Source organism: Peromyscus leucopus, chromosome 11 (assembly GCF_004664715.2).
Source record: "Peromyscus leucopus breed LL Stock chromosome 11, UCI_PerLeu_2.1, whole genome shotgun sequence".
Classification (NCBI taxonomy): domain Eukaryota; kingdom Metazoa; phylum Chordata; class Mammalia; order Rodentia; family Cricetidae; genus Peromyscus; species Peromyscus leucopus.
In genome coordinates, this window is record NC_051072.1 from 44,673,624 (window position 1) to 44,699,234 (window position 25,611).

The 25,611-nt window shown below is 42.7% G+C and overlaps 2 protein-coding genes across 5 annotated transcripts in view; one reads left to right on the forward strand and one right to left on the reverse strand.

The window, feature by feature from the left end:
* Trappc13 (trafficking protein particle complex 13) overlaps nucleotides 1–3,785 on the forward strand; it is a 33,779-nt gene extending 29,994 nt beyond the window's left edge. For 2 of the 4 annotated variants that reach the window (XM_028883879.1, XM_028883885.1), the window contains 3 exons: nucleotides 235–335; nucleotides 3,245–3,395; nucleotides 3,521–3,785. In XM_028883879.1, coding sequence (XP_028739712.1) covers nucleotides 235–335; nucleotides 3,245–3,395; nucleotides 3,521–3,628 — 360 coding nt within the window. In that variant the 3' untranslated portion in view covers nucleotides 3,629–3,785. The remainder of the gene's footprint in view (nucleotides 1–234; nucleotides 336–3,244; nucleotides 3,396–3,520) is intronic. The other 2 variants (XM_028883883.1, XM_028883890.1) reach the window with 1 other exon arrangement.
* Nucleotides 3,786–8,542: 4,757 nt separating this feature from the next.
* Sgtb (small glutamine rich tetratricopeptide repeat containing beta) overlaps nucleotides 8,543–25,611 on the reverse strand; it is a 38,734-nt gene continuing 21,665 nt past the window's right edge. Inside the window, exons 6-11 of the mRNA XM_028883838.2 lie at nucleotides 22,058–22,162; nucleotides 17,760–17,898; nucleotides 17,599–17,661; nucleotides 14,686–14,723; nucleotides 14,373–14,456; nucleotides 8,543–10,574 (exon numbers count right to left, since the gene is read on the reverse strand). Of these exons, the coding sequence (XP_028739671.1) occupies nucleotides 10,463–10,574; nucleotides 14,373–14,456; nucleotides 14,686–14,723; nucleotides 17,599–17,661; nucleotides 17,760–17,898; nucleotides 22,058–22,162 (541 nt within the window). The 3' untranslated portion in view covers nucleotides 8,543–10,462. The remainder of the gene's footprint in view (nucleotides 10,575–14,372; nucleotides 14,457–14,685; nucleotides 14,724–17,598; nucleotides 17,662–17,759; nucleotides 17,899–22,057; nucleotides 22,163–25,611) is intronic.

Genomic DNA, 25,611 nt, shown 5'->3' on the forward strand with positions numbered 1-25,611 from the left:
ATTCTCCTGAGCCTGGAGTAATTATATCACGAATGGTCCAGGTCTGCAGGGTTGTTCCACCCAAGCTCACAGCAGAAGAGGTGAGAGAGAGACCTAAGCAGAGCAGCAGTATTTTCACAGAACCTCAACTTGGAGACCTGTGTCTGTTGAGGAAAGGTGCTGGTATGGTACCTTCATTAACATCGAAAGGTTTTTCAATAGATGTACTTCAACTGTGTTACTTTTTTTTCACAGGCTCCAGGTTACGGAGATGTTAGGCTATCTTTAGAGGCCATCCCAGATACCGTGAACCTAGAAGAGCCTTTCCACATTACCTGTAAAATCACAAACTGCAGGTAATGCCAATGTGTGCAGCTGGGCCTCCTTTCTCCTCACCTAAAAGTACTTGCAAATCCTTTCAGTATCTCCCTACCCTCTTTTAGTTTTTTGAGACAGAGTCTTTCTGTGTAGCCCTAGCTATCCTGGAACTCACTCTGTAGACCATGCTAGAGATCTGCCTGCCTCTGCCACCACATTGCTGAGATTACAGGCGTGTGACTTTAATATATCCTATCCCTTCTTAAACTGAATACTATAACACTGGTAGTGATGTTTATATATATCTGAGGTCCTAGTGTTTACTTCCTGTATTCTTATCTCATTCATTAATCATAACGTCGTGGGTATTACTTATTGACAGTCTATGGAAGAGAGCTAGAAAAAGCCACATTTATACTTCCTTCAAATTTCACAGTACTAAAGAATGAGCTGGCAGGTTCTTATGGGATGACACAGTTTAAGAATACTCAGATACATTTCTCTGATGCTTGAACCTGAGCCATATCTTTAATATTAACAAGAAGAAATGTGGGTGTAAACTTAAGAGGGATTTATAGGCTGGAAAAATGACTCTGATTTTTGTCTATTGTCTATTTTCTTTGGTAGTGTTCTCTAAGACAGTCTTGTTATATAGTCCAGGTTGACCTTGAACTTGTAGTCATCTTGCCTTCTGAGTGATAGGAATGAATACAGGCTAAAGGTTTCTGTTTTGTTTTTGAGACAGGCTCTCACTGTGTAGCCTTGGCTTGCCTGGGCCCGCTGTGTAGACCAGGCTGGTGTCAAGTTCATAGCGATTCACTGGCCTTTGTGTCCTGGAGTGATGGGTTAGAGGCATCCACCACCACAGCCAGCCGTTAAGCCGTTTTGGCAGTAAACAGGAGAAGCAAATGGCAGCATAAGAATTATATCCCAGCAAAGCTGTCTTGCTCTTATCTATGTTATGAGTTGGGTATTGCAGTAGTGTTGCAGGGGTGAACCCCTTTTAGTAAAGCTGCATAATCGCTTTACTCTCACACTTGTTCCAGTCCTTCGTTTTAAGGAAATAGGAAATATCCTTCAAAATTACAGAAATGCCTGATCCTCAATGAAGCTGCTATGTACGTACTACTACAACTTTGTTGTTGTTCTGAGACATGATCTTGTATTGTTTGTATTTTTTTTTTTTTTTTTTTGTTTTTTGAAGCATGTATCTGGATTGTGAATTAGTCAGTTTTTGTTTGTTTTTTTTTTTTTTTTTTCTGTGATTGTGAATTATTCAGAAGGGGCAGATCTCAGTTTACATATAGTGCTTGCCAACCCTAAGATCTCAGTGAACCTCCGGGCAAAGATGTGCAAATGTAGGGTGCATCCAGGGGATTTTTATTTTGAGTTTTTTTGGGGGGTGTCAAAAAAAGCTTATTGACTAACTGAAAGTACTGTAAAAAAATTTAATCTAATTTTTGATGTTTGTTTTAATGTAGCGATTCAATTAGGTTTTCTAAACCACTTAAGAGTTTGAATTTCCTCATCTGTAAGAATCAGATCCTGAATACACACACATGTGGATACAGACACACAACATACACTATAAAAACATTATGGTGGGGGACAAAGGGAGATGGGGGTTGGGGGGGTAGCCCAGGACCCTGACTTGGATCTCTAGCTGGTGACACCTACTTGTCACACCAGCACTTGAGGAACAGAGGGAAGAGACCAAAAGTTCAAGGTCATCTTCAGCTACAGAGAGAGCTTGAGGGCAGTCCAGAGTACAAGAGACCTCGTCTCCAGACTCTTAGAGGTAGGGTGGCTCAGTGCGTTAGCACACTTGCTGCTAAACATGACCTAAGTCTGAGTCCCAGAACCCATAGGGAAGAGGGACAGAGCCAACCCATGCAGGTTGTCCACTGACCCCCACATGCACACACACACACACACACACACAAACACACACACACATACATGAAATAAATAAACAAACAAACCAAGGTTAGAATAAAAAACTTACTAGGTTTTTACAGAATTTACTGAGGAAATCGCGTTGTGTGTGCATCTAGAATGGTCTCTAACACAGGGCATTTCTAGTGTTCGTTAGGGAGACAGAAACATGTAAAAGCAAATACATTTTCAATATGTAAGTTAAATTCTAAGTAAATAGTAAAATAGGAGCCAAATCCTAAGACATACAAAAGCTGAAGAACTGAATGTAATGGTGATAGACTAGGAATCTGGTCTTCTGGAGCCTTCTAGCATAATTTTGTGAAAACTTTAAAACTGAGCATGTGTAAGCTGACCTAGTAGTCCCGGCGTTCAGGAGAGAGACTTCCTGGGAACACAGGAAGCGTTAATGGTCTTTACTTCTGCATCCTGCCGGTCACTTCCTGTTAGCTGCATGCCAAGAAGGGAGTGTTTGTCAAAAGGACTAAACAGACTTAGGTTGTCCTTCTTTCCTGTGGAGTTCCCGGTACAAAGAGTAAGAGTAAGAGGCATAGCAATAGAATGAGATTCGAATGTCTGAAGTCTAGAGAAAAGACAAGGCCAGTGGCTCTCGGGCAGCAGGAACCCTGGTCACTAACAACTGGAAAACCACCTCAGCGGCAGGCTGTTGTGAGGCTTCCGTGAGCCTGGAGCATGCCATGCCTCATCATCCTTACTCCGTCTTTTTGTTTGTTTTCATTTGGAACAGTACCTCCGTATAGCCCAGGCTGGCCTCACACTAGCTATGTAGCTGCGGCTGGCCCTGATCATCCTGCTGTTAACTCCCTGGTGGTCCCTGGCTCCTTCATTCCATCCTAAGTCAAATAACGACATGCTCGTTTTTCCCCTGCTCTTTTTCTGGTTTTTGTTCTCCCGCACACCCAGAAAGTAAACTCACTGAAAAATAGAAGGAATGTGATGGTGTCTCCTTAGGAAATCAACAAGATTTATTCCTGCTCTCTGATTGCTTCAGCAGTGAAAGGACGATGGATCTAGTCCTGGAAATGTGCAACACCAGTTCCATCCACTGGTGTGGGATTTCAGGAAGACAGCTGGGGAAGCTGCACCCGAGCTCCTCACTCTGCCTGGCCCTCACTCTCCTGTCGTCAGTACAGGGGCTCCAAGTACGTGCTCTTTTGGGTAACCAACGGGGTGGGCTAAATTATCGTTTCTGATAGCCGTATTTTCTCTAGGACTTATCAGTGAGTGAGAACTGAAGTGCCCCCGCTCTCTCTCTCTCTCTCTCCAGAGTGTCTCTGGCTTAAGACTCACTGACACATTCTTAAAGAGAACCTACGAATATGATGACATTGCGCAAGTCTGTGTGGTCTCGTCAGCCGTGCAAGTGGAAGCCTGAAGAAAATTCCCAATGTTAAATTTCTTGTTAATCACAGAACTGCTCTCTGTATTTTGTCAGCTTTGTGAAATGATCAGTAGTAAAAATAAGTATATGTTATTTAAATTTGTTTTCTGTAAAACAGTTAAATATTAAATATTTGTTGCAAAAAACACTAGTTTTTATCTTATGAATTATATTTTATTTTTTTAAAGATTTATTTATTTATTATGTATGCAGAAGAGGGAGCCAGATCTCATTACAGATAGTTGTGAGCCACCATGTGGTTGCTGGGATTTGAACTCAGGACCTCTGGAAGAGCAGTCAGTGCTCTTAACCTCTGAGCCATCTCTCCAGCCCCGTGAATTATATTTTAAATGAACAGGACATTTCTCTATTTTCTACACATATTTCATGTCCTTTAAGTTAACTGTCAGCTTTTGTTTTCAACAAGCTCCAATTTTGAGGCTTTCTGTCTACCAGGTGTCTTTTTGTGAAGGGCCATGTATCGGATGTCTTTGGCTCTGGAAGCAGATGAATTCTGCCAGTTGGGCACAACAGCAGGAATCCAACAGCACCTGCTGGCTAGAGCCCCTGGGCAACGGTTTACTAATTCAGTCTGGAAAATACTGTTGGTTTCAGGACTTGGGGATTTTCATAATACTTTGTATAGAAATTCAGTTAAATTAATCATAGTCAACTACAGTCTTCCCTGGGTGCTTAGTCAACAGAGAAGCCTTCTCTGAAACAATTCAGGTCCCCTTCCTGGAACCTGATTACTTCTTAACACAGGATAACCATTTTTTTTCTTTTTTTTTCTTTTTTTTTTAATGTATATATTTTATTTTACAATACCATTTAGTTCTACATATCAGCCATGGGTTTCCCTATTCTCCCCCTCCCACCCCCTCCCCTTACCCCCAGCCTACCCCCATTCCCACCTCCTCCAGGACAAGTCCTCCCCCGAGGACTGCGATCAACCTGGTAGACTCAGTCCAGGCAGGTCTAGTCCCTTCCTCCCAGACTGAGCCAAGTGTCCCTGCATAAGCTCCAGGTTTCAAACAGCAACTCATGCAATGAGCACAGGACTTGGTCCCACTGCCTAGTTGCCTCCCAAACTGATCAAGCCAATCAACTGTCTCACCTATTCAGAGGGCCTGATCCAGCTGGGGGCCCCTCAGCCTTTGGTTCATAGTTCATGTGTTTCCATTCATTTGACTATTTTTTTTTTCAATAATTGAGTAAAACTGAAATTTATTATAAGCCACAGTCGTCCTAGGGACCTCCATGCTATATATATATAGCCTCTATGGTTCTATGGGTTGTGGTCTGATTGTTCTTTATTTTATATCTAGAATCCACCTATGAGTGAGTACATACCATGACTGTCTTTCTGGGTTTGGGTTACCTCACTCAGGATGATTTTTTCTAGTTCCACAGGATAACCATTTTTGGTTGTTTTCAAAATCATTGTATGGGTGGGTGTATGTGTTAGTGTACACATAACAACACACATCTCACAGACACTCAACAGCAGACCAGAATTGGTTAACTTTTTTTTTTAACTTTCATTGATTTTTGCAGATCACACATCATGCATCCCAATCCCACCCATCTCTCCCTCCCCCATCTGCCTTCCACCCATGCAACCTCCTCCCAAAAACAAAACAAAACTGTAAAGAAAAACCAAATAAAGTAAAACAACAAAACAAAGCAAAAAAAAAAAAAAAAACAAACAAAAACAAAACAAAATGCAAACAAAAAGAAGAATCTTGTCATGGAAGCTGTGGTGTGGTCATCGAGTCACACAGTTAACCCTTCAGTCCTTTCATGTGTACTCACAAATGTTCATTGGTTCGGCCTCTGCTACACCACGGACAATGGGCTCTCACTGAGGCTCCTCTCAGATACCCTGTTGTCCTTTGTCATGGAGATCCTGCAGTTTGGGATCTGTAGGTTCGTCCCCTTCACATGCTCCAACAGTTTATAAATGAGGCAGATGTTGGGGTGGGCTCACTCAGCCCTGGTTCTGGGCCTGGGTGGTAGCTGGGCTGGTCACCCTGCCAGCTCTCCCCTATCTTCACCACCCAGGTGAGTTCTCCAACACTGCCTTGGCCAGCTCACCCAATGCAGCCTGCAACAAGGAGCCGGGCCAGTTCTGCTCTCAGGCCTCGGGTCTGGCTCACCCACACTCATACCCCTGGGGAGCTCCACTGTCCTGCCCCGGCAAGGTGCAGGACCTTCTCCTCAGTTGCTGTAGGGGGCATACGAGGCGAGGCGGGAGTTGGGAGGGTGGGGGTGTCATCTCTTCTGCTCTCAGGCCCTCAGGGCCAGCTCACCTGCATCTGGACGAGGTCAGCTCTAGCGTACTGCCCAGGTGAGGTGTAGGACCCTCTCTCCCAAGTGCCTGCCCGTAGCTGGTGAGGGACAGGGCTAGTTCTCAAACTCCCATGATCCTGGGGCCAGCCCTCTTGCCCGCAGAGGGTAGGTAGCAAGGGGTGAGAGGAGGGGAAGGGCATCTTTCCCTCATTCTTGCCACCACATGGCAGATGAAAGAGGCGGGGTCAGCTCTTGCTCTCACACCCTCAGGGCTGGCTCACCTGCCTCCTGACAACTGGGTCAGCTCGAGTGTGCTGCTCAGGTGAGGGGTGGAGCCATCTTTCCTGATTTGGGGGGCCAGGTCTCCTGCTGCAGCAAGGAGCAGGGCCAGCTATCCTGGGCAGATTCGGTTAGCTTGTAACAAGGTTAATAATTTTCTAGTTTTAACCTAAAAACTCCTGGGGTTTTTCCCACTGAGAAATTGTTTATTTTCATAATACATATTTAAATGATTCACAGCTTCATACCTGATTTTTTTTTTTTTTTTTGGTTTTTCGAGACAGGGTTTCTCTGTGTAGCTTTGCGCTTTCTGAGCTCATTGGTAGCCAGGCTGGCTCGAACTCACAGAGATCCACCTGGCTCTGCCTCCCGAGTGCTGGGATTAAAGGCGTGCGCCACCAACGCCCGGCCATACCTGATTTTTAAGTTTCGTATCATGTACTAATATAAAAGTTTTGTCTGTCCATATAATCATACCCATTCGTGTCAGGAACAAAAAAAAAAAAAAAAAAAATTAAGGCTTTAAACACCTTTGCAACAAGAATGTAACAAAACATTTGCTGATTGATCAGGAAAATAAAAATCCACGCTGTTAAATAAACCTTACCCTACTTTGACAAGTTGCAATTCTCCAGTATATAATTGCTAATTTTTTTTTATTTTTTATTTTTTTGGTTTTTTGAGACAGGGTTTCTCTGTGTAGCTTTGCGCCTTTCCTGGAACTCACTCTGTAGCCCAGGCTAGCCTCAAACTCACAGAGATCTGCCTGCCTCTGCTTCCCGCATGCTGGGACTAAAGGTGTGTGCCTGCACCACCACCACCACCACCACCTGGGGTTAATTGCTTACATATTACAACTGCATTAAGTCAAACACAAAACCCTTTTTCTTAAATGCATAATTATTTATTGCCATGACAAATTATTTGGTCCAAAATGAAAGGTATATTCAGAAGGCTTGACCCTCACATTAGTCATGATTGATGAATGTCTAACAAAACAAAATGCAAGCAGTGAGAACTGAAGTTGGTTCCTTTAGGATGAACGACCACGACTGGTCAAGTCAGTCTGTATCAGCATTCTTTCAAGCATCCTCTCATGACTGAACCATGTTTTCATTCATTCAGAATTTAAAAGTTACTCTGCTATATACTTTTAATTACAAAGTCTCTTCTGTGTATAAACAACATAGGTACATACTGTTCATACTCTAAATAAAAGTTAGATAAATGCCATCTTATAAAGGATCTGTGTCAACTATTATAAAAACTAGATTGATGATTTGGTACAGTAAATGAAATTCCATTTCCATAAAAAGGGCATATTCAGTTTTGCATAGCACGGTAACAGTTTCAGCTACTCCAATGAAATGGGGTCACAGGAGTCAGGCATTCCTAATTAGAATGTATGTAAGTTCAATGCCATCCTGTTTCTCTCAGCAAGTGTATTTTCCAGACAAGGCGGGAGGGGAAATACCTAGGGAAGTTCTTAGAATTTTAAGACATCTAGCACAATCAGACCACACAAAAAAATCTTGAAATAGCTTGCAGTGTGACGACTGCAATGGAGTGGAAAAACCTGAAGAGAAGGTGTCCTGAATAAAAGGAAAAGGAAGCAGGAAGCGACATCTGGTAGTATATTTGTTCCCAAAGAAACAAACTAAGAAGTGAAATGGAAGATACACCAGTTCCTTAATTTCATGTAAAAAGAAGAGCTCCCTTTAGCCAAGGGTGTTAGCACAAGAAGTCAGTGTTCTGAGCCGCTGATGGGAACTGTTAATTCTTACCAGGATATTACTGGGAACTATTTCTTCCTGTTCTGTTTTCTGAAAGAGTTGTATAGAACAGGTATTAGTCTCTCCTAAGACCTGGATAGAGTTGACCACTGAAATCATTTGAGCCTATTGGGTTTTTGTTTTTCCTGGAAGGTACTGACATTTCTTAACAAAGATGCCTATTCATGTTATCTTCTTCACAAAGACTGGATTTCAAAAGTTGTTAAATAAAAAATCTAGGGTAACTCGTGTTTTTTAATTGTCCTTTTTGCTGTTTATTTCCTATTGGGGTGTTTGTTTTGTTTTGTTTTTGATGTTTTGTTTTGTTTTGTTTATGATACCCAGGCTAGCATCATACTCACTGTGTAGCCAAGAATGATGTTGAATTCCTGGTCCTGCCTCTACTTCCCAAGTGTTGGGATTACAGGTGCACATTACCATTCCAGTTCCATGCAGTACTAGGTAGGAAAGGAGTAGCCCAGGGCTTCGTGCCGGGCAAGCACCACCAACTGAACTATGCTCCCAATCCCCCTAGTTTCCCTTTCAATATCTACAGGATCTGTTCGGTAATACATCTGCTCTTTTTTCTTTTTTAATGCAATGATGGACTTGAACCCATGGTCTCACATACTAGGCATGCACTTTCACTTTCATCTCTGATACTGTCCATTTGTATTTTCTGTTTCCTAGTCAACACACTAAGGATCCACCCACTGTATTGAATCCAAAGCATGTTCTAGAATTATTAACATATTCAACACTGGATGACTGGATTTTAGTGGTCAACTTCGAATGTTCGATTGCAGTCATAACCTTTAGGCAACCAGGGAGTATTTCACTCTGCAAAGAACACTCGCTGCTGAGTGTAAGCCAACACAACATGGTTCTGTGACAGAGGTTCTCCTCTTCTCTACCAGAACTGTGTTTTGTGTCTGTCCCACGTGAGCCTGAGCCCAGGTCCTTGCTGGCTATTTGAGGAGAGACCTCAACCTTATGTTGTTCTAAAGTTGAGTTCTAACTGCATCATGCACTGTTTAAAATGGTGATCTAAACCAAATCTGATGACATGACCCTAAACCAGGATTTTTAATTTCCCACACTTGATGCTTGCAGTGAAATCACAAAACCATTGTCTTACAAAAGGCAAAAAAGAGAAGGTTACTTTTGAAACCTCAAGATACTAAATGCACAGATTGAGAAGAGCCGTGGGAAGGCCCTTACCACCTCATTAAATTTTAAATTACTTTTTCATTACTTTCCCTCATCGCCTGCAAAATCCTTACATGCCAGCCCCTATTTAACCAAGTTTTTGGTTACGTAGGCAAATTCCATTTGAAACAGGACTTTTCTCATCCATCAGTGTTCCTAGAGTCATGCCATTAGTATCCCATGCCATTTCTTCCTACTAACCATATGCCAGATGCATAAATAGGATAAGATATTTGAAGTCTCCTATTATGTTTAAATTGCAATAAATTAAAGGTAAGCATAAGACTGACATGCCAAGCCAAACTGCAGCAGAGGATTACACAAATTAGCAATAGATGCCGTCAAATAATGGTAAAGTTCAAAAAAAAAATCATCGTTGACGGGCACATAATTAAATTCCACTTAGAAATCCTATAATTTGGGGTCAAGTCAGTGACTTTTTTAAATGTCACTAGCTACTGCCCTAGGTAAGTTTCCCACCAATGAAACTGTGACAGTTAAGCTGTGATAATTAAATAGAACAGTTGTGCTCACTGACTGACCCCACCGGTACCCTTAAGGATCTCTAAGTGTGTTTCATTATGTACTTAGCTGACCATGCGAATGCTATCAACACTAAACTACAGACAAGATTAGTTAAAATCTATGCAGAAAACCTGAGCATATGACCACTGCTTTCTGTACATTCACAGTATCTTCAAAGCATCACTTGCACCAATATTGCTTCCTGCCGGTTCTGAAGATCCCCTGACACCAATACAAGCTGCCCCACAGATAGTACCGGTACCCAAGACAGACATGTGTTACCGATGGTAGCACATACCAAAGCTTCTCTCTTTTTCTTCTAAACCAGCATGAGAAGTCTTTCCACTTAGTCATGGCCCTCTCAAAACCCATGGGCTAGGGAAACCTGTAGCTAGAGAACTTTCCAATAAATAGCCCTACTATTCAATAAATATACTCTGTACTAAGTCTGATATACAAATATGATGATAAAAGTTTTAAAATGGATGGGCCCTTGTCCCAAGACTGTATTAGCACTTAACAAGGCTACGGATGGTTTGTTTCCAAAGGAGTTTGTATTATGTTCAAGTCTGTTTGTGATAAACTATTTTCTAAACAGATGGATTCTCTCAGGTTTACACAAGAGACTTTCCTCCATTATTTTCAGACATTGTGTAGGGTGGATTTTGTTACTTTGTTTTTGGCTATTATCTACAGGTGGACAGATCAGAACCACAAGCTATCTGTACTGGGAGCGATGGTCCTGATCAAGTCAGGAATGCTCTTCTGTGCTGCTGCTGAATGATCTGCTCCGGATGTGATTTCTCAGCTGCTCTATGAGTTCAGGATTCTGTTGCTGTATCTGCTGAGCAAACTGCTGTCCCCTGCAGGAAAAAGGCAGAATAAACTGGGTGGGACTTTCCACGTCACAGAATGAATACTCATGCAAAATGAACTGTCGGGAATTTTTCCTATAAACACAAGTTTTAGAACCATAACATTACCAATATTCCATATAGCAGTATTACAGGACAGAGTTTGCATGGTGTGTGTGTGTGTGTGTGTGTGTGTGTGTGTGTGTGTGTGTGTACAGGTGCACACGTGGAGTTCAAAGGACAGGTATCAGTATTTGTTCATCAAGTACAGTCTACCTTTTTTGTTTGTTTTGAGACAGGGTTTATCGACTGGCCAGAAAGCTGCAATATAGGTTAGGCTGGCCACTAGGCCAGCGAGCCCCAGGGACGCTCCCGTTCCTAGCTCCCCAGAACAGGAATTACAAGCCATCACTCCGGTTTTGTTCTGTTTGTTTGTTTGTTTTTTAATTTTATTAAGCTGCCATGTGGGTGCTGGGAATAGAACCCGGGTCCTCTGGAAGAGCAGCCAGTGCTCTTAACCACTGAGCCATCTCTCCAGCCCCTCTGTTTTGTTTTTACAGCTGTGTTCAGGGGATGGCACTCACGTCTTCATGGTAGCAAGGCAAGCTCTCCACCAACTGGGCCGTCTCTCCAGCCAGGACAGAGTTCTTTTTAGGAAACAAAACACCCTTTGCTTGTCAGCCTTTTGGTGTAGACCACAAGAAGAAACAAAATGCCCAGGCTCAAGTAGGAGGGCCTGACTTGGATGTAATCTACTCCTCCACACATTATTCAAAGGACTAAAGGGTGTGAGGCTTTACAGGATGCCCTGAGACAATGCTCTTAGCGCCACGTCCTCCTAGTTTCTTAGGAAAGGCCAACAACTCCCAGGCTGGATCCTAATAGAGGTCACTGAAAAGCAAATTTTTATTTTGGGGAGTGGGGGTGGGTGGTGAAACAGGGTTTATCTGTGTAGCCCTGGCTATCCTGGAACTCACTCTGTAGACCAGGTTGGCCTCAAAATCAGAGATCTGCATGCTTCTGCCTGCTGAGTGCTGGGATTAAGGTCGTGCACCACCACCACCCAGCTAAAAAGCGAATTTTTAAAAGACAAAGTTTTAACGTAAGCCTAGGAATGTAGTTCAATGACAGAACTTCTTTTAAAGGTGTGTGTATATGTTTGTATGTGTGCGCACGCAGGTGCCAAGCCTAGGCCAGAAGAGATGTCGAGAGTCCTCCTCTATCACTCCAGCCTTTCCCTGAACCTGGCACTTGCATTTTCTTGGGTAAGCTGGAAGCCAGCAAGCCCCAGTGGCCTTCCTGTCTCTGCGCCTTTGGACCTGGAGTTAGAGGTGTGTATGGGATGCCCAGGTCCTTACGTGGGTGCTAAGATGAGAAGCCCAGTTGTCATTATCGTATAAGCAAGTGCTCTTAGCCTCGGAGCCACCTCTCCAAGCCAACAGAACCCTTTCTGGCATTCCTAAGGCTCTAGGTCCAATCCCAGCCCTTCATTAAACACACTCATACACAGTTTGAAACAGGATGGTAGTGCACATCTACATTCCAGCAGTCGGGAGGGAGAGGCAAGAAGATCAAGAGTTCAAGACCACCCTCAGCTACATAGTGACAAGGGCAGCATGGTCTATATAAGATCTTGTCTCAAACAATAAAGAGTTTAGACAGTGTGGACAAGCTGCCATGAGGTTCCTGGGGTCTGCTCACTTTTCTGAGTGCTCATGAAATTCCTATTCTTCTGGTTTTGTCTCTTTCATTCGGAGGCTGGTCAGAAACTACGCAGAATTTTCCTGGTACTCCGGGTTTCCCTCCTCTTTCTCTGAAGCCCCCCTCCCTAGCATGCTGCTTATGATGTTGCCACCATGTGGCTGACCTCCATGCTGGCGTAACTCAGACAGCATGGGTTTTTTTCATGGGGAAGGGGGTTGCTGTTTGGACTGTTGTTCTTATTTTCCCTTCTCGTCTCAATTCTTCTCTGGACAGCTGCTGAGATTTATAGCTTGACTGTCCTAGGGTTTTTCCTTTAAACTCTACTAACATGATCCTTGAGATGACTAAAATAAGTTTGTCACAAATCCTTGGGTTTGTGACTTCAATTACATGTATTAAACATGACAATCGTGCCCCTTAAAGATCACTCTAAAAATGCAACATCAAGGTGGTGAGTGCTTTCGGTTACAACTTAGAAACTGGAACAGTGGCTTTCTGAAAACTTGGCAGTGGCAGATTCAAACACACATTCAAAAGACAGCGTCTTGGGCAATTCCAACAGACAACAATGTGCTTGGGTGTGTGGGGCCAGTGAGAAGAAGCATGGCGGAGGAGGCTTGAGTGAGCTTCCTGAGCGGTCGGAACATGAATAATGTAACGTGATTCCGGAACTCATTTTATTGACTTGTTTTTGTGATGCTAGGGACTAAACCCAAATGAGTGCTCTACCACTAACGTAAAGGGGTTTTAAGCCAGGTATGGGGGCCCTTGTTTGTAATCCCAGCACATTCAGGAAGATCGCCCTAAACTGGAAGCTAGCCTGGGCTACATAGCAAGGCTATGTAAGACAAATTGTAAATATGAATCTGTACCTAATTAGTACATATTTTCAGTAGACATATGGCTACCGCTTAAACCCCAAAGTAGTTAGTCAAGCTACAAAATTTAAAAAAAAAGTCTTGGATTTTCACTGGTAAAAGTGAAGGATGAATTGCTCTTCATTTGAGATCACAATGGGTGTGCATCAATAAACAGGTCACCAATCCTTAAGGGTCCTCTGTAAGTGTAGATGATAGAATTGGTATCCCCACGTAAGAAACTGAGGACCCTAATTCGATACTGAAAGTGACAAAAATTTTGCTGTAAATCAAAGACTGAACTCTGTGGTGGACGCTCTGAGCCCACAGGAAGTTAAGACTTGTTTCTCAGCCCCTCTAGCTCTCAGTTATGATTCTGCATGGAGACTACCTGGGTTTTGTTTGTTTGTTTGCTTGCTTGCTTGTTGCAACAGGATATCATTATGTAGACCTGGCTGGTCTGAAACTCACAGAAATCCACCTGCCTCTGCTTCCTAAGTGCTGAAATTAAAGGTGTGCACCACCGCACCAGGGTTCTGCCTACTTTAACTGCTAATAACTCTGGCTCTTGACTGATCTGTCGGTATGTGATGGTCCCCTGAGGAAAGAAAAAAGCCTGTGAACATGCATGATTTTCCCCAAAAGATAGAGCTGGCCACATAGTCCACCCTTCACTTTAAAATGTGACTTCTATTTATCAACTTCTTAGAGATTTAATACATTTAATTAGGCAAGTCATTTTAACAGTAAAAGAATAAGACGAGAGCCTTGACCCCTTAGAAACAGACTGTATGGTTCTGAAACTAACCAACAATCTAGGCTGGTTAGTTTTTGTCAATTTGACACAAACCTAAACATATCAAGGAAGAGGGGATATCGGCTGAAGAACTGCGGCGCCATCGGACTGGCCTGCAGTTAAGTCTATGGAACACTTTTCTGATTTGATCATTAATATGTGAGGGTCCAGAACACGGGAGGCGGTGCCATTCTGGACAGGTGGTGCCATTCTGGACAGGCAGTGCCCCACCGTATAAGAAAGCAAGCTGGGAGAACCACAGAGAACAAGCCGGAAGGCAGTGTTTCTCCATGGTCTCTGCCTCAGCTCCTGCCTCCAGGTTCCTGCAATGACCTCCCTCCATGATGGACTATAAACAGTAAGCTGAAATAAAGCTTGTCCTCCCCAAGCAGCTTTTGCTCACTGGGTCTTATCAGTCCAGATAGAAAGCAAATTAGGACAAACACTCACGCTTGGATGAGGCTAGACAGGTCCGTTAGGCCTCCCACTCCAGCAGCGGGTCCCCCGATGGCGTTTGTCATCATTCCTGACATTCTAGGATAGTAAGAGACACACCATGGAGATGAGTATATACTCTTCACAGGAAGAAGTCAGTCAAACACATCAGCAACACAGAAGGGGCTGGATCAAATGTTTAAGTTGACCTTAAGTTCTAAGCGACTGGAATTCAGTGCTTTTTTTATCAATTGTGAGATGATATGCTGGAATTAGGAGCCTGGCAACGAGAAGGCAAAAGCCACAGGAGCCCTTTATTTATACTTACAGCTGTTGAACCTGGGGGTTCTGCATTAAACTTGCAGCCTGCAATTGAAAAACAGTGTTGTCCATTAAACTACAGCAGTAATGCTTAGGGATGTTACCGAGATTTTGTAAAGGTGGAGGAGTGAAACCTGATGAGATACACCCTAACGTTGGCTGGCGTTTTAGTGTGCTCTACAAAGCAAATGGGAAGGCACAAGAGAGAAGGTTCTGTAGAAACTGCTAACAAACAGGGATGTGAGATTACAGACAATAAAAAACACACTGTTAATGGAGGGCATTGCCATTACTGACCAGATCAATGGACCAAAAAGGAAAAAGAGAAACCGTAAAACTATAAAGATCTTGTACTTTTTTTGTTTGTTTTTCCAGACAGGGTTTCTCTGTGTAACCCTGGCTGTCCTGGAACTTCCTCTGTAGACCAGGCTGGCCTCAAATTTGGGGTTAAAGGTATGCACCACCACCACAAAGGTGGAGATTGTGTACTTTTTTTTTTTTTAAGATTTATTTATTATGTATTCAGTGTTCTGCCTGCACGCCAGAAAAGGGCACCAGATCTCATTACGGATGATGTTGAGCCACCATGTGGTTGCTGGGAATTGAACTTATGACCTCTGGAGGAGCAGCCAGTGCTCTTAACCACTGAGCCATTGCTCCAGCCCGAGATTGTGTAGTCTTAAGAAGGATGACGCCAAGAATCTGTATGCAACTGGCTGTGCTATGGAGACCAGAACAGCCCTTTGTAGCGGGCTGGAGATGAAGGAAGGCCTCCCTACTTCCTTCACAGAGAACAGTGGCAGGCCAGCAAATCCTCAGAACTCCATTTTAATCAACTATCAACCTGGTCCTCCTGTTATTTATTTTCTTTATAATTTCATCCATTTCTACTTTTATTTTGACACCACTGAGGATTAAAGCCAGGGCTTCTTGAACACTAAGCATATCTCCGAACGCTGAACTCCACTCTCAGCCCTGACTTTCCTTACGTGTTTATGTATTTATGTATTAGAGCAGTGCTGGGAGATCAGGCCTAGGGCTTCAAGAATGCCATCCAAGTGCTCTGCCACTGAGGTCCACCCACAACCCGACCCCGGCCCCTTCGGAAGAATCAGAAGATGTGCTTTGAACCCTCGTCTTCTGAAGCTCCTACGTGGGGTTTTCACACCTTGTTGTGGTATGTAACAGCTTAGAGGCGAAATTTAATCTGAAACTCGGTTGCATTTTCATATTCTGTTACAGTAGCACAACCTGAGAACAGAACTTGCTCATATCCTAGAAATGGGCGAGCCAGGCTTTAGGACATCACAAGACTTAAAAGGGGCACGTGCTTGCCGGCAAGCAGGCAGGCAGGCCAACCGGATTGAGAGAGGACTGTGTCTTTTGATTGAACTAAGAATTTGATGACTGTAAAACACATTTCTCTGCCAGGCAGTGGTGGTGCACATCTTTAATCCCAGCACTCAGGAGGCAGAGCTAGGCGGATCTCTGTGAGTTCAAGGCCAGCCTGGGCTACAGAGCGAGATCCAGGACAGGCACAAAAAGCTACAGAGAGAACCCCTGTCTCGAAAAAACAAAACAAAACAAAACAAAAAAAAAAAAAAAAAAAAAAAAACCACATTTCTCTGAACAAAGATGAATAGGAACTGCTTCCTATTCCAGGAACATAGCACAGGATGGAATGTTTGTGGGTTTTGTTTTGAAACAGGGTCTTGCCTATGTAACCAAGGCAGGCCTCAATTACTGTGTGGGCAAGGCTGACCTAAAACTCTCCATCTTCTTTCCTTAGGCTTCCAAGTGCAGGGATTGCGGACATTCACGACCATGCCAGGCAGCAGAATGTTTTCGTGCAAAGTATGCAGTCATTCAAGGGGCACTATAGACCCCGGTAATATCCTATACCCACTAAGCACTGGGCCGAATCATGATTGTTTTCCAAGACCCCTAAGTTCTTTTGTTGATTTGAAGAACAGAGGGAAAGTCTAGGGTGCTGCTTAGTTCCCTAGGATACTGACGTCCTCAGTTCAGTCTCCGGCATTGCATAAACTGAATGTAGTAGTGCATGCCTGTAATCCCAGCACTTAGGAGGCAGAAAGAGCAAAACTTCAAGGTCACCTTCAGCTACATACCAGGTTTGAGGCCATCGTGGGCTACATGAGAGACTGTTTTTAAAAACATAAACTCTTAGAACAGAAAACAGGCAACAATACTGAGGGGCAAGCTTGGGTAATCGCTATAATCAAAATCCTCAGACATAAACTGATAGATATATTTTCCTAGGACCAGTTTTATATGACATTGAGGTTTTAAATTACATTTATTTATTGATTGATTTAGAGAGTGTGAGATGTGTGTGTGCACACACACATGTGCCACCGTGCTTGTGTGGAGGTCAAAAGGCACCTTGTGGGAGTCAGTTCTTTCATTCCACCATATGGATCTCAGGAATTGAACTGGGATCATCACCAGCTTGTGCAGCGAGCACTGTTACCTTCAGAGCTGTCTCCCCAGCCCATGACAGTGGTTCTTAACCTTTCACAGATTTGCAAATTGTCAATCTAATGAAAAAAAATATGAGTATTGTCTGATAAAGTACATAAGTCACATAAACATTGACTTTTACATTCCAGTTTAGGAAAGCTAAGATCCACTCTGGCTTCCCTCCGAGGTGAACACCTCTGTCTTTGCCTCTGCCATAAACATCTGCCACTTACCACAAACTCCTTTGTTTCTAAAAAATTTTGTAGCCTGCACTCCTAGTTCCTTGGGAGACGGACACAGGAAAATTACTTGAACCCAAGGGCTTTGGGTCAATGCCAGCAACTATTGAAAGATGCCATCTCCTTAAAAAGTATGGCAGAAAAGGTTTGCAAATATATAGTGGCCAGCAGCCAGTAGCTCAAAAGGAAAGTATACTCACCATGGTGATGAACGCCGGGTTATTTATCAAGCTAGCCATGTCAAAGCTCAGCCCAGTTCCTGTCTGTAAAAAAGTTATATCTGAGATTCATTTCAGCCACTATGATGTCAATCAACTGTGAAGGACAGATGTATTCCACAGACGTCACAGTGACAACTTACAGGACTAGCCACCTCTCTTAACTTCTGTTCTGCTATTTTCAGATTTGACTTATAGGAATCATTTTCAGGATCAAGATCCAGTGCCTTCTGGTAGCTTGTAACTGCCTCTTCAAACTTATTCATGGCGGTGAGGGCCAGCCTTAGGAAACAGAGCAGAGTTATGCTACAGCACAGCATGGTATCATGACGACAAATGATATTCAATTTTAATCCCGATTACACTGAATCCCTCATTATATTATGGTTCAGAGAGCTAGCACTAAAATTCTCTCTAACTCCAAGATTCTATGAGCCTGAATTGTTTCCTTCTGTTCGATTGCTGTCTCGCACAGGTCAGAGACGAAACATCTTTACCTTTGTATTTTCTTAAGACCGACCTGTAAATAATTTGCTTTATGAATCTCTAGGCTGAGCCAAACAAAGATCTGTGCTAGCAATCTTGTGATCATGTAAATCCATGATGCTGACTCCATTCCCAAGGACTCTAATAAACCAGGAGTGTCAAACATTTTGACCTTATAATAATAATAATAACAACAACAACAGATGTATCAGGCTGCATTCATCGCTATCTTGGAACCATGCAGCCCACAGGCCTCAGGTGGGACACCTCTGCACCTAAATACTGTACGTCAAAGCATCCCACGTTCTTCCTTCCTAAAAGAACTTGAACAATAATAAATATTAGTCTCCCACTTTTTTTTTTAACTCCTTTGCTTCCTACAGCTTTTTAAAACTATTGATTTATTTATTGGGGGAGGGGGACACGCCAGAGGGTAACTGCTGACTTGCTCTTTTCCTTCACATTAACGTGGGCTAGGGGATTGAGCGGGGATCATCAGGCTTCTACAGCAAGTGCCTTTACCTGCTGAGCCACCCCACTGGCCCCAGTTCCTCATCTTAAGGATCTCTTGTAATTCAAATAATAAATTACCATCACAGGCACAAGTCTACTCATTATTAAATTTCAGTGTTTGTCTTTCCCAACCTACAATTTGCTTGAAAATCACATCAGAAGTAAGTAGTAATAGTATGTATGAAAAGATAGTATTGAGTGTCTTCTTTGTTCTAGGATTGTTTTTTAAACACATTAATCTAATCCTTTCTTTTCTGGATTACCTGAGTTTTTTTTAAGAGATTTTCTACTCATTTTATATACCAAACACAGAATCCCCTGTCCTCCTTCCTCCTGTCCCCCAGCCTTCCCCCCAACCCTCCCCCCCCCATTCCCACCTCCTCCAAGGTAAGGTCTCCCCTGGGGAGTCAGCAGATCCTGGTACTTTCAGTTGAGGCAGGTCCAAGCCCCTCCTCCCTGCACCAAGGCTGTGCAAAGTGTCTCACCATAGGCACTAGGTTCCAAAAAGCCAACTCATACACCAGGGACAGGTCCCAATCTCACTGCTTGGGGGCCCCCTATACAGTTCAATCTCAACAACTCTGACTGACTTCTTATGTAGATAAAATAAGAAATTCTTAAAACCCAACTAGTTTTCTATTAGTCAACCTTGAAGAACCCTCAGCAGAGTTTCCAATTAGTTGTCAATAAACAGTGAAAGCCTACTATGTACCAGGTTCTATTTTAAATATTGAGCATTCCACAGTTTTTTTGGGTTTTTTTTTGTTTTTGTTTTTGTTTTTAGTTTTTCGAGACAGGGTTTCTCCGTGTATTTTTGGTGCCTGTCCTGGATCTCACTCTATAGACCAGGCTGGCCTTGAACTCACAGAGATCTGCCTGGCTCTGCATCCCAAGTGCTGAGATTAAAGGTGTGTACCACCGCCGCCTGGGGCATTTCACAGTTTTTTTTTAAAGTTCCTAACTTTTAGCCCATTTTTTAATTGGATTGTTCAGTATTTTGATGTCTAGTTTCTTGAGTTCTTTATATACTTTGGAGATCAGTCCTCTGTCAGATGTGGGGTTGGTAAAGGTCTTTTCCCATTCTGCAGGCTGTCTTTTTGACTTACTGACCGTGTCTTTTGCCCTACAAAAGTTTCTCAGTTTCAAGAGGTCCCATTGACTGATTGTTTCTCTCAGTGTCTGCACTGCTGGTGTTATATTTAGGAAGTGATCTCCTGTGCCAAAGCATTCAAGTGTACTTCCTACTTTCTCTTCTATTAAGTCTAGTGTAACTGGATAATATAATGGGCTAAAGAGCTAAACAGAGAATTCTCAAAAGAAGTATCACAAATGGCTGAAAGACATTTAAAGAAATGCTCAACATCCTTAATCATCAGAGAAATGTAAATCAAAACGACTCTGAGATACCACCTTACACCTGTCAGAATGGCTATGATCAAAAACACTAATGACAGTCTATGTTGGAGAGGATGCGGAGCAAAGAGAACACTCCTCCACTGTTGGTGGGAATGCAAACTTGTACAACCACTGTGGAAATCAGTATGGCAGTTTCTCAGAAAATTGGGAATCAATCTACCTCAAGACCCAGCCATACCACTCTTAGGCATATACCCAAGGAATGATCAATCATACCACAAAGATACATACTCAACTATGTTCATAGCAACACTATTTGTAATAACCAGAACCTGGAATCAACCTAGATGCTAGGCAACTGAAGAATGGGTTAAAAAAATGTGGTACATATACACAATGGAGTACTACTCAGCAGAGAGAAACAATGACAGCATGAAATTTGTAGGCAAATGGATGGAACTAGAAAATATCATCCTGTGTGAGGTAACCCAAACCCAGAAGGACAAACATGGTATGTACTCACTCATAAGTGGATTCTAGATATAAAGCAAAGAACAATCAGACCACAACCCATAGAACCAGGGAGGATATATAGCAGGGGGGACCCTAGGATGACTATGGCTTATACTAAGTTTTGGTTTTACTCAATTACTGGGTAAGCCTCAATCAAACATTTCACTATTAGGATAAGAATTTATACTGTATCAAGCTGATAATAGAAAAATAAATTAATTAATTAAAAAATAAAAATAAAGGGGAAAAAGTTCCTAACTTTAAGAAATTCCACCTGAGGAGCACAGGCAACAACATGCTTACAGAATGGGTAATATTACGGAAAATGACAGCAGAGTTAGCTCAGAAACGGCCACACCCAGAAGATGTGACTGACAGGAAGTAATTAGAGAGAAGTTGGGGGAGGACTCCCCAGCAGCAGTAAACACAAAGGCGCAGAGAAAGATGTAGGTGTGGTATGCTTAAAGTATAGGACAAAGGCACATGAGATTGGAACACAGGAAACAAGGCAGAGGCATCACCTGGCTATACTAGGTCGTACGGGACCCTTTAAAGTTCAGACTTCTTAACTATAGTTGTAACAAAATGATTTGCTATGTTTTGAGTTATGCTTAGGGGGTTTGGTGGGCAGGTTTGAGCCAGGGTCTTATGGGGCCTAGGCTGGCCTCAACGTTGCTATGTAGCCAAAGATGATCTTGAACTCATGATCCTCTTGCTTCTTCCTCCAAAGTGCTGGGAAGTGTAGGCGTGCAGTATCAAACCCAGTTTATGCAATGCTGGGGCTCAAATCCAGGGCTACCTAAATGCTAGGCAAATGTTCTATCTACTTAGATAACTCAGCTTTTGTGGACCATGCTCTAAAAGGTTTACTCTGGCTTCTCTGTAGAGGATAAACATTGGTGAGTTATAGAATTGAGGGATAAAAGCCAGTTGGGAGGTTGCTAAAGTAGACTAGGTAAGAGGTGGCAATTTCGGGTAAGCTTATAAGCAAGCTAGTCAACAATTGAATCCAAGATAAGTTAAGAAAATGAGAATCCACACAGCTTTTGACCTAAGCATTGGGTAGAAGAATGCTGGGGGAAGATTTAAGAAAGGAGCAAAAGCTGTTTGAAACACATGAAATTCAAAGTGTCTATTAAATATTCAAATACAGAGATAAAAATTAATGGAATATATTGAGTATGGAGTTCAGACAGCTCCAATAGCACATATAGTCAATTCTCACTCACAGAAATTAAATCTTAATAAAGTCTCCATGAACACAAAATAAACAAATACTAAATAATAGTTTCCAGGGAAAATACACAGTTAGGGATCTATGAACCTTTTTTGTGTTTTTATGGCCCAGGCTACAAAGTGAGTTTTCTCACACAGGTTTGTGATTTTCTCCAACAACCAGTCAGTCGTGAAATACCCACTGCTGACCTCATTCTCAAGGATAATCATTTCCTGTACTTTAATACATTTATGTATTAGCGTAGAGTGTGCAATGTTAGGATAGTCAACATCAAACCTTCGCAACAGCATACATGATGTTCCTTGGCAATACTCTGGCCATTCTCTGAGCACTCACCCCATCCTTCCATAGGCCTTGCTGTATTTGGAATCGATGGCGATCGCTTTCTCACAGTCTTTTATTGCGTCTGTGTAGTGACTTAATTTGCTCTGAGCAGCAGCCCTTAGAGGAAAAAACATCAGAATCAGGCAGCTTTCAAGGCACCAGTCCAGGCTTTTCAGGCACGAAACTGCACAGTTCTTGTCCTAGTTTTTACATCACTCTTTATAAATTTCTGAGTCAAACTGTCTAATTATACAAGAATTTAAAAACAGCTTGAAACATCAGGAAAAAAAAATATGTAAGCGTCCTTTTCCCCTTCGCTTTACAGAAAAGACAAATGTGTGGGTCATACACCCACCTACCTATTTATTGCCTCTCAATTTGCCTGAAATGCAAACTGAAAATAGTGGGGCATCTGGGCCACTAGAGGGGCAAAAAGAGAGGGCAGTTGCTATGGATTGGTCACTTTAATAGGAAGGTTAACGCATACCAAAATTCTCCAACCCATTCACACTTTCTCTCATCCATTCACTTCTGACACAGACTAAACTTTGTTTCTTTCAGTCTCTCGAAGGTTATAACTTCCCACAGAAGACCTCAGAATCTACTTCAGCAGAAGGCTGGAGAGGCCAACTCTAGGAACACAGCATCTGCCTCGGTAAACATCTTAGTAATTATGACCTGTCAATAATAATAATAATAATAATAATAATAATAATAATGCCAAGTAGGAAAAGTTCACACAGATGAGAAATGGGGAGGAAAGGGAGAAGTCCTAGGATTCATCCTCAGAGGCCAACAAGAAGTATCAGCAGCAGAGAAAGCTACATGAGCTCAGGCACCAGAGCCAGAGTAGGTGATTACACGACTCTCCAAGGGTTCTCATGACCTTCCAAGGGCATGCTGTGACCCTCCCGACACTGTACCTCCAAAACCTGAGGTCCCTTCTAATAATAAAGGCAGGAAGCCCTTTGGGGGGAAAATAGTTACAAACTCAGAAACTGACTTAGATCCCTTCAGGTTCTTGAGTCTACAGACAAAAGTCCACAACAAACGTCCCCCACTCTCCCCCACTTGCTAAGCTCACCCACAACCTGAGAGGCACTTGCTACCTTTATTCTTCTCTTATTCTCAACGTTTGTCATCTAAATGATCCAAACTTTTTGTGCGTTTAACTACCCAGTCGACCTTCTGTCTTCCTTGAAACTAATCAATGGTAATTTCATTAGGGACTTCCAAGCTTCTCTAGTAACACACATGGAAACAAGAGAACTGATGAGTGTGTGTGTGTGTGTGTGTGTGTGTGTGTGTGTGTGTGTGTGTGTGTGTGTGATTTATTAGAATGGCTTAAATGTAGTAGAATGTTATTTTAAGGTGTGTTACTTTTGCTTATGTTGCATTTTTTTTTAACTCTGTGAAGATGTCTTACTTTGCCTGTCTAAAACACCTGATGGTCTAATAAAGAACTGAACGGTCAATAACAAGGCAGGAGAAAGGATAGGCCGGGCTGGCAGGCAAAGAGAATAAATAGAAGGAGAAATCTGGGAGGAACAAAAAAAGGAGAAGAGAAGTAGAAGATCTAGAAATAAGAGAGGAAGGAGAAGGACTCCAGGGGCCAGCTACACAGCAAGCCACGGAGTAAAAGTTAGATTTACAGAAGTAAGAAAACAGGAAAAACCCAGAGGCAAAAGGTAGATGGGGTAATTTAAAGTTAAGGAAAGCTGGCTAGAAACAATCCAAGCTAAGGCCAGGCACTGCACACACCACACACACAGGGGATATTTTTTTCATTCTATCGGTTCTGTTCCTTTAGAGAACCCTGACTTATATAACCACTATTGTATTCCATCAATAATGAATGTCCAAAGTCAACAGCCAAATGTTAGCTAGCTATCCATAGTGTTTTATAAAACCAGTCCTTCGGACAGGCACTAAAAGTGGCACTGATAATCCTAGACATTGAACTGGGAATACAGATCTCCCAAATTTTCTGTAAGAAATAATCATATCTAGTGTAGATTAGCTCTGATAACGACTTTGGAGATCAGCCTTCACAACTAATGTGCATATTAATGGTTGGCACACAAATAATTCAGAAAGTAGATTTTGAAAGAACAAGAGACTCATCCTTTCACTAGACGTGGTAATGTATGCCATTAATCCCAGCATTGGTGAGGCAGATTTATGTGAGTTTGAGGATAACCTGATCCACATAGCAAGTTCCAGGACTACACAGTGAGGCCCCGTCTCAAGGAAAAAAAGAAAAGAAAGAAAAGGAAAAGACCTCATGCTGTTGCCCAATTTGACCTTCTAACCTATAAAACGTCCATAACTAAAACTCGGTGCCATTGCGGTAAGGAAGGGATGGAGTACATCCTCAGAGAGAGCTCCATTTCTGACCACCATAGAAAACTCTCACACATTGGTGATCGTCGTAGTTCGTATCTACTAGCGTATTCTGCCCAAGGTTTAAGTTGCAAGAAGAAAACCAGTTCAGACAGTGAACCAATGCCTGAAACCCTGCCAGCTCAAAGAGCTGAACTGATCATTACAAACCCACTAACCAGAATCTCTTCTAGAACTTCCTGAGAAGTTGACGGTGAAAGATAAAACGTACCTGTGTGCCTGCCTCTGGCTGTAAACAAAGCACTTCGCCTGAAAGTTGTGTGTGCCCCCTGCTCTCCCCTGCATGACCACTCCAGGCTTCTCCTAATGGAACATTCTAACTCAGCTGGAACCGAGCATCAAACCCAGATCTTTGCACACACTAGGCAAGTGCTCCACCACTAAGCTAGCATGTCTTTTGGGGACCTGCAGGGACACAGACACTTTCTGAGAATGATGGGTACAGTAATAGTGAGACACCACCCTTTGCTCTCAACAGTGCTAGAGTCCAGGGCAGCAAGGGGCAAGAGAAAAGGCTAGCTGACTAGAAAGAAAAGACAGCAATAGTTGATGGTACACTTGTCATCCCAGGACTCAGGAGGTATCGGCAGGAGGATCAGAAATTCCAGGCCAGCTTTAGCCACATAGTGAGTTCAAGGCTAGCCTGAGCTATATAAGACCTTGTCTCAAAACAATAAAAAAGAGGGAGGGAGGGAGACAGAAAGAGAGATGAGAAAAGATTTTTTTTTGTCTTTGACTTTGTTTGCATTTTGGTTTTCAGCTGTCATTTTGAGTCACTATTTTGTTATGTAGCCAGGCTGGTCTTGAACTCTCCTTCTTCAGGCCTGAACCTCTCTAGAGCTGGGATTACAAGTCTATGTTACCATGCCTCTCAGAAAAGGTGGCTTTGAGTCTACTTCTCTGCCAACTATCCTTCATACAGCTTAACTGAGGCCCTTCCGTCTTAGAACAAGATCATAAAAGTTTAGAGGTTATTTAAAAAATTAACATACCATCTTTTTTCTCAATGGAAAAAACTGTAAGTGTGAGGAGTCAGACGTGGTACTGGGCACTAGTCCAGGTCTTTACACATGCGAGGCAAGCACTCTACCCCTCGGCTGCAGCCCCAGGCCTGTTCCACCTTTAGCTTCTTTTAAAATTTAAAAGGCATATGGGGAAAAGGA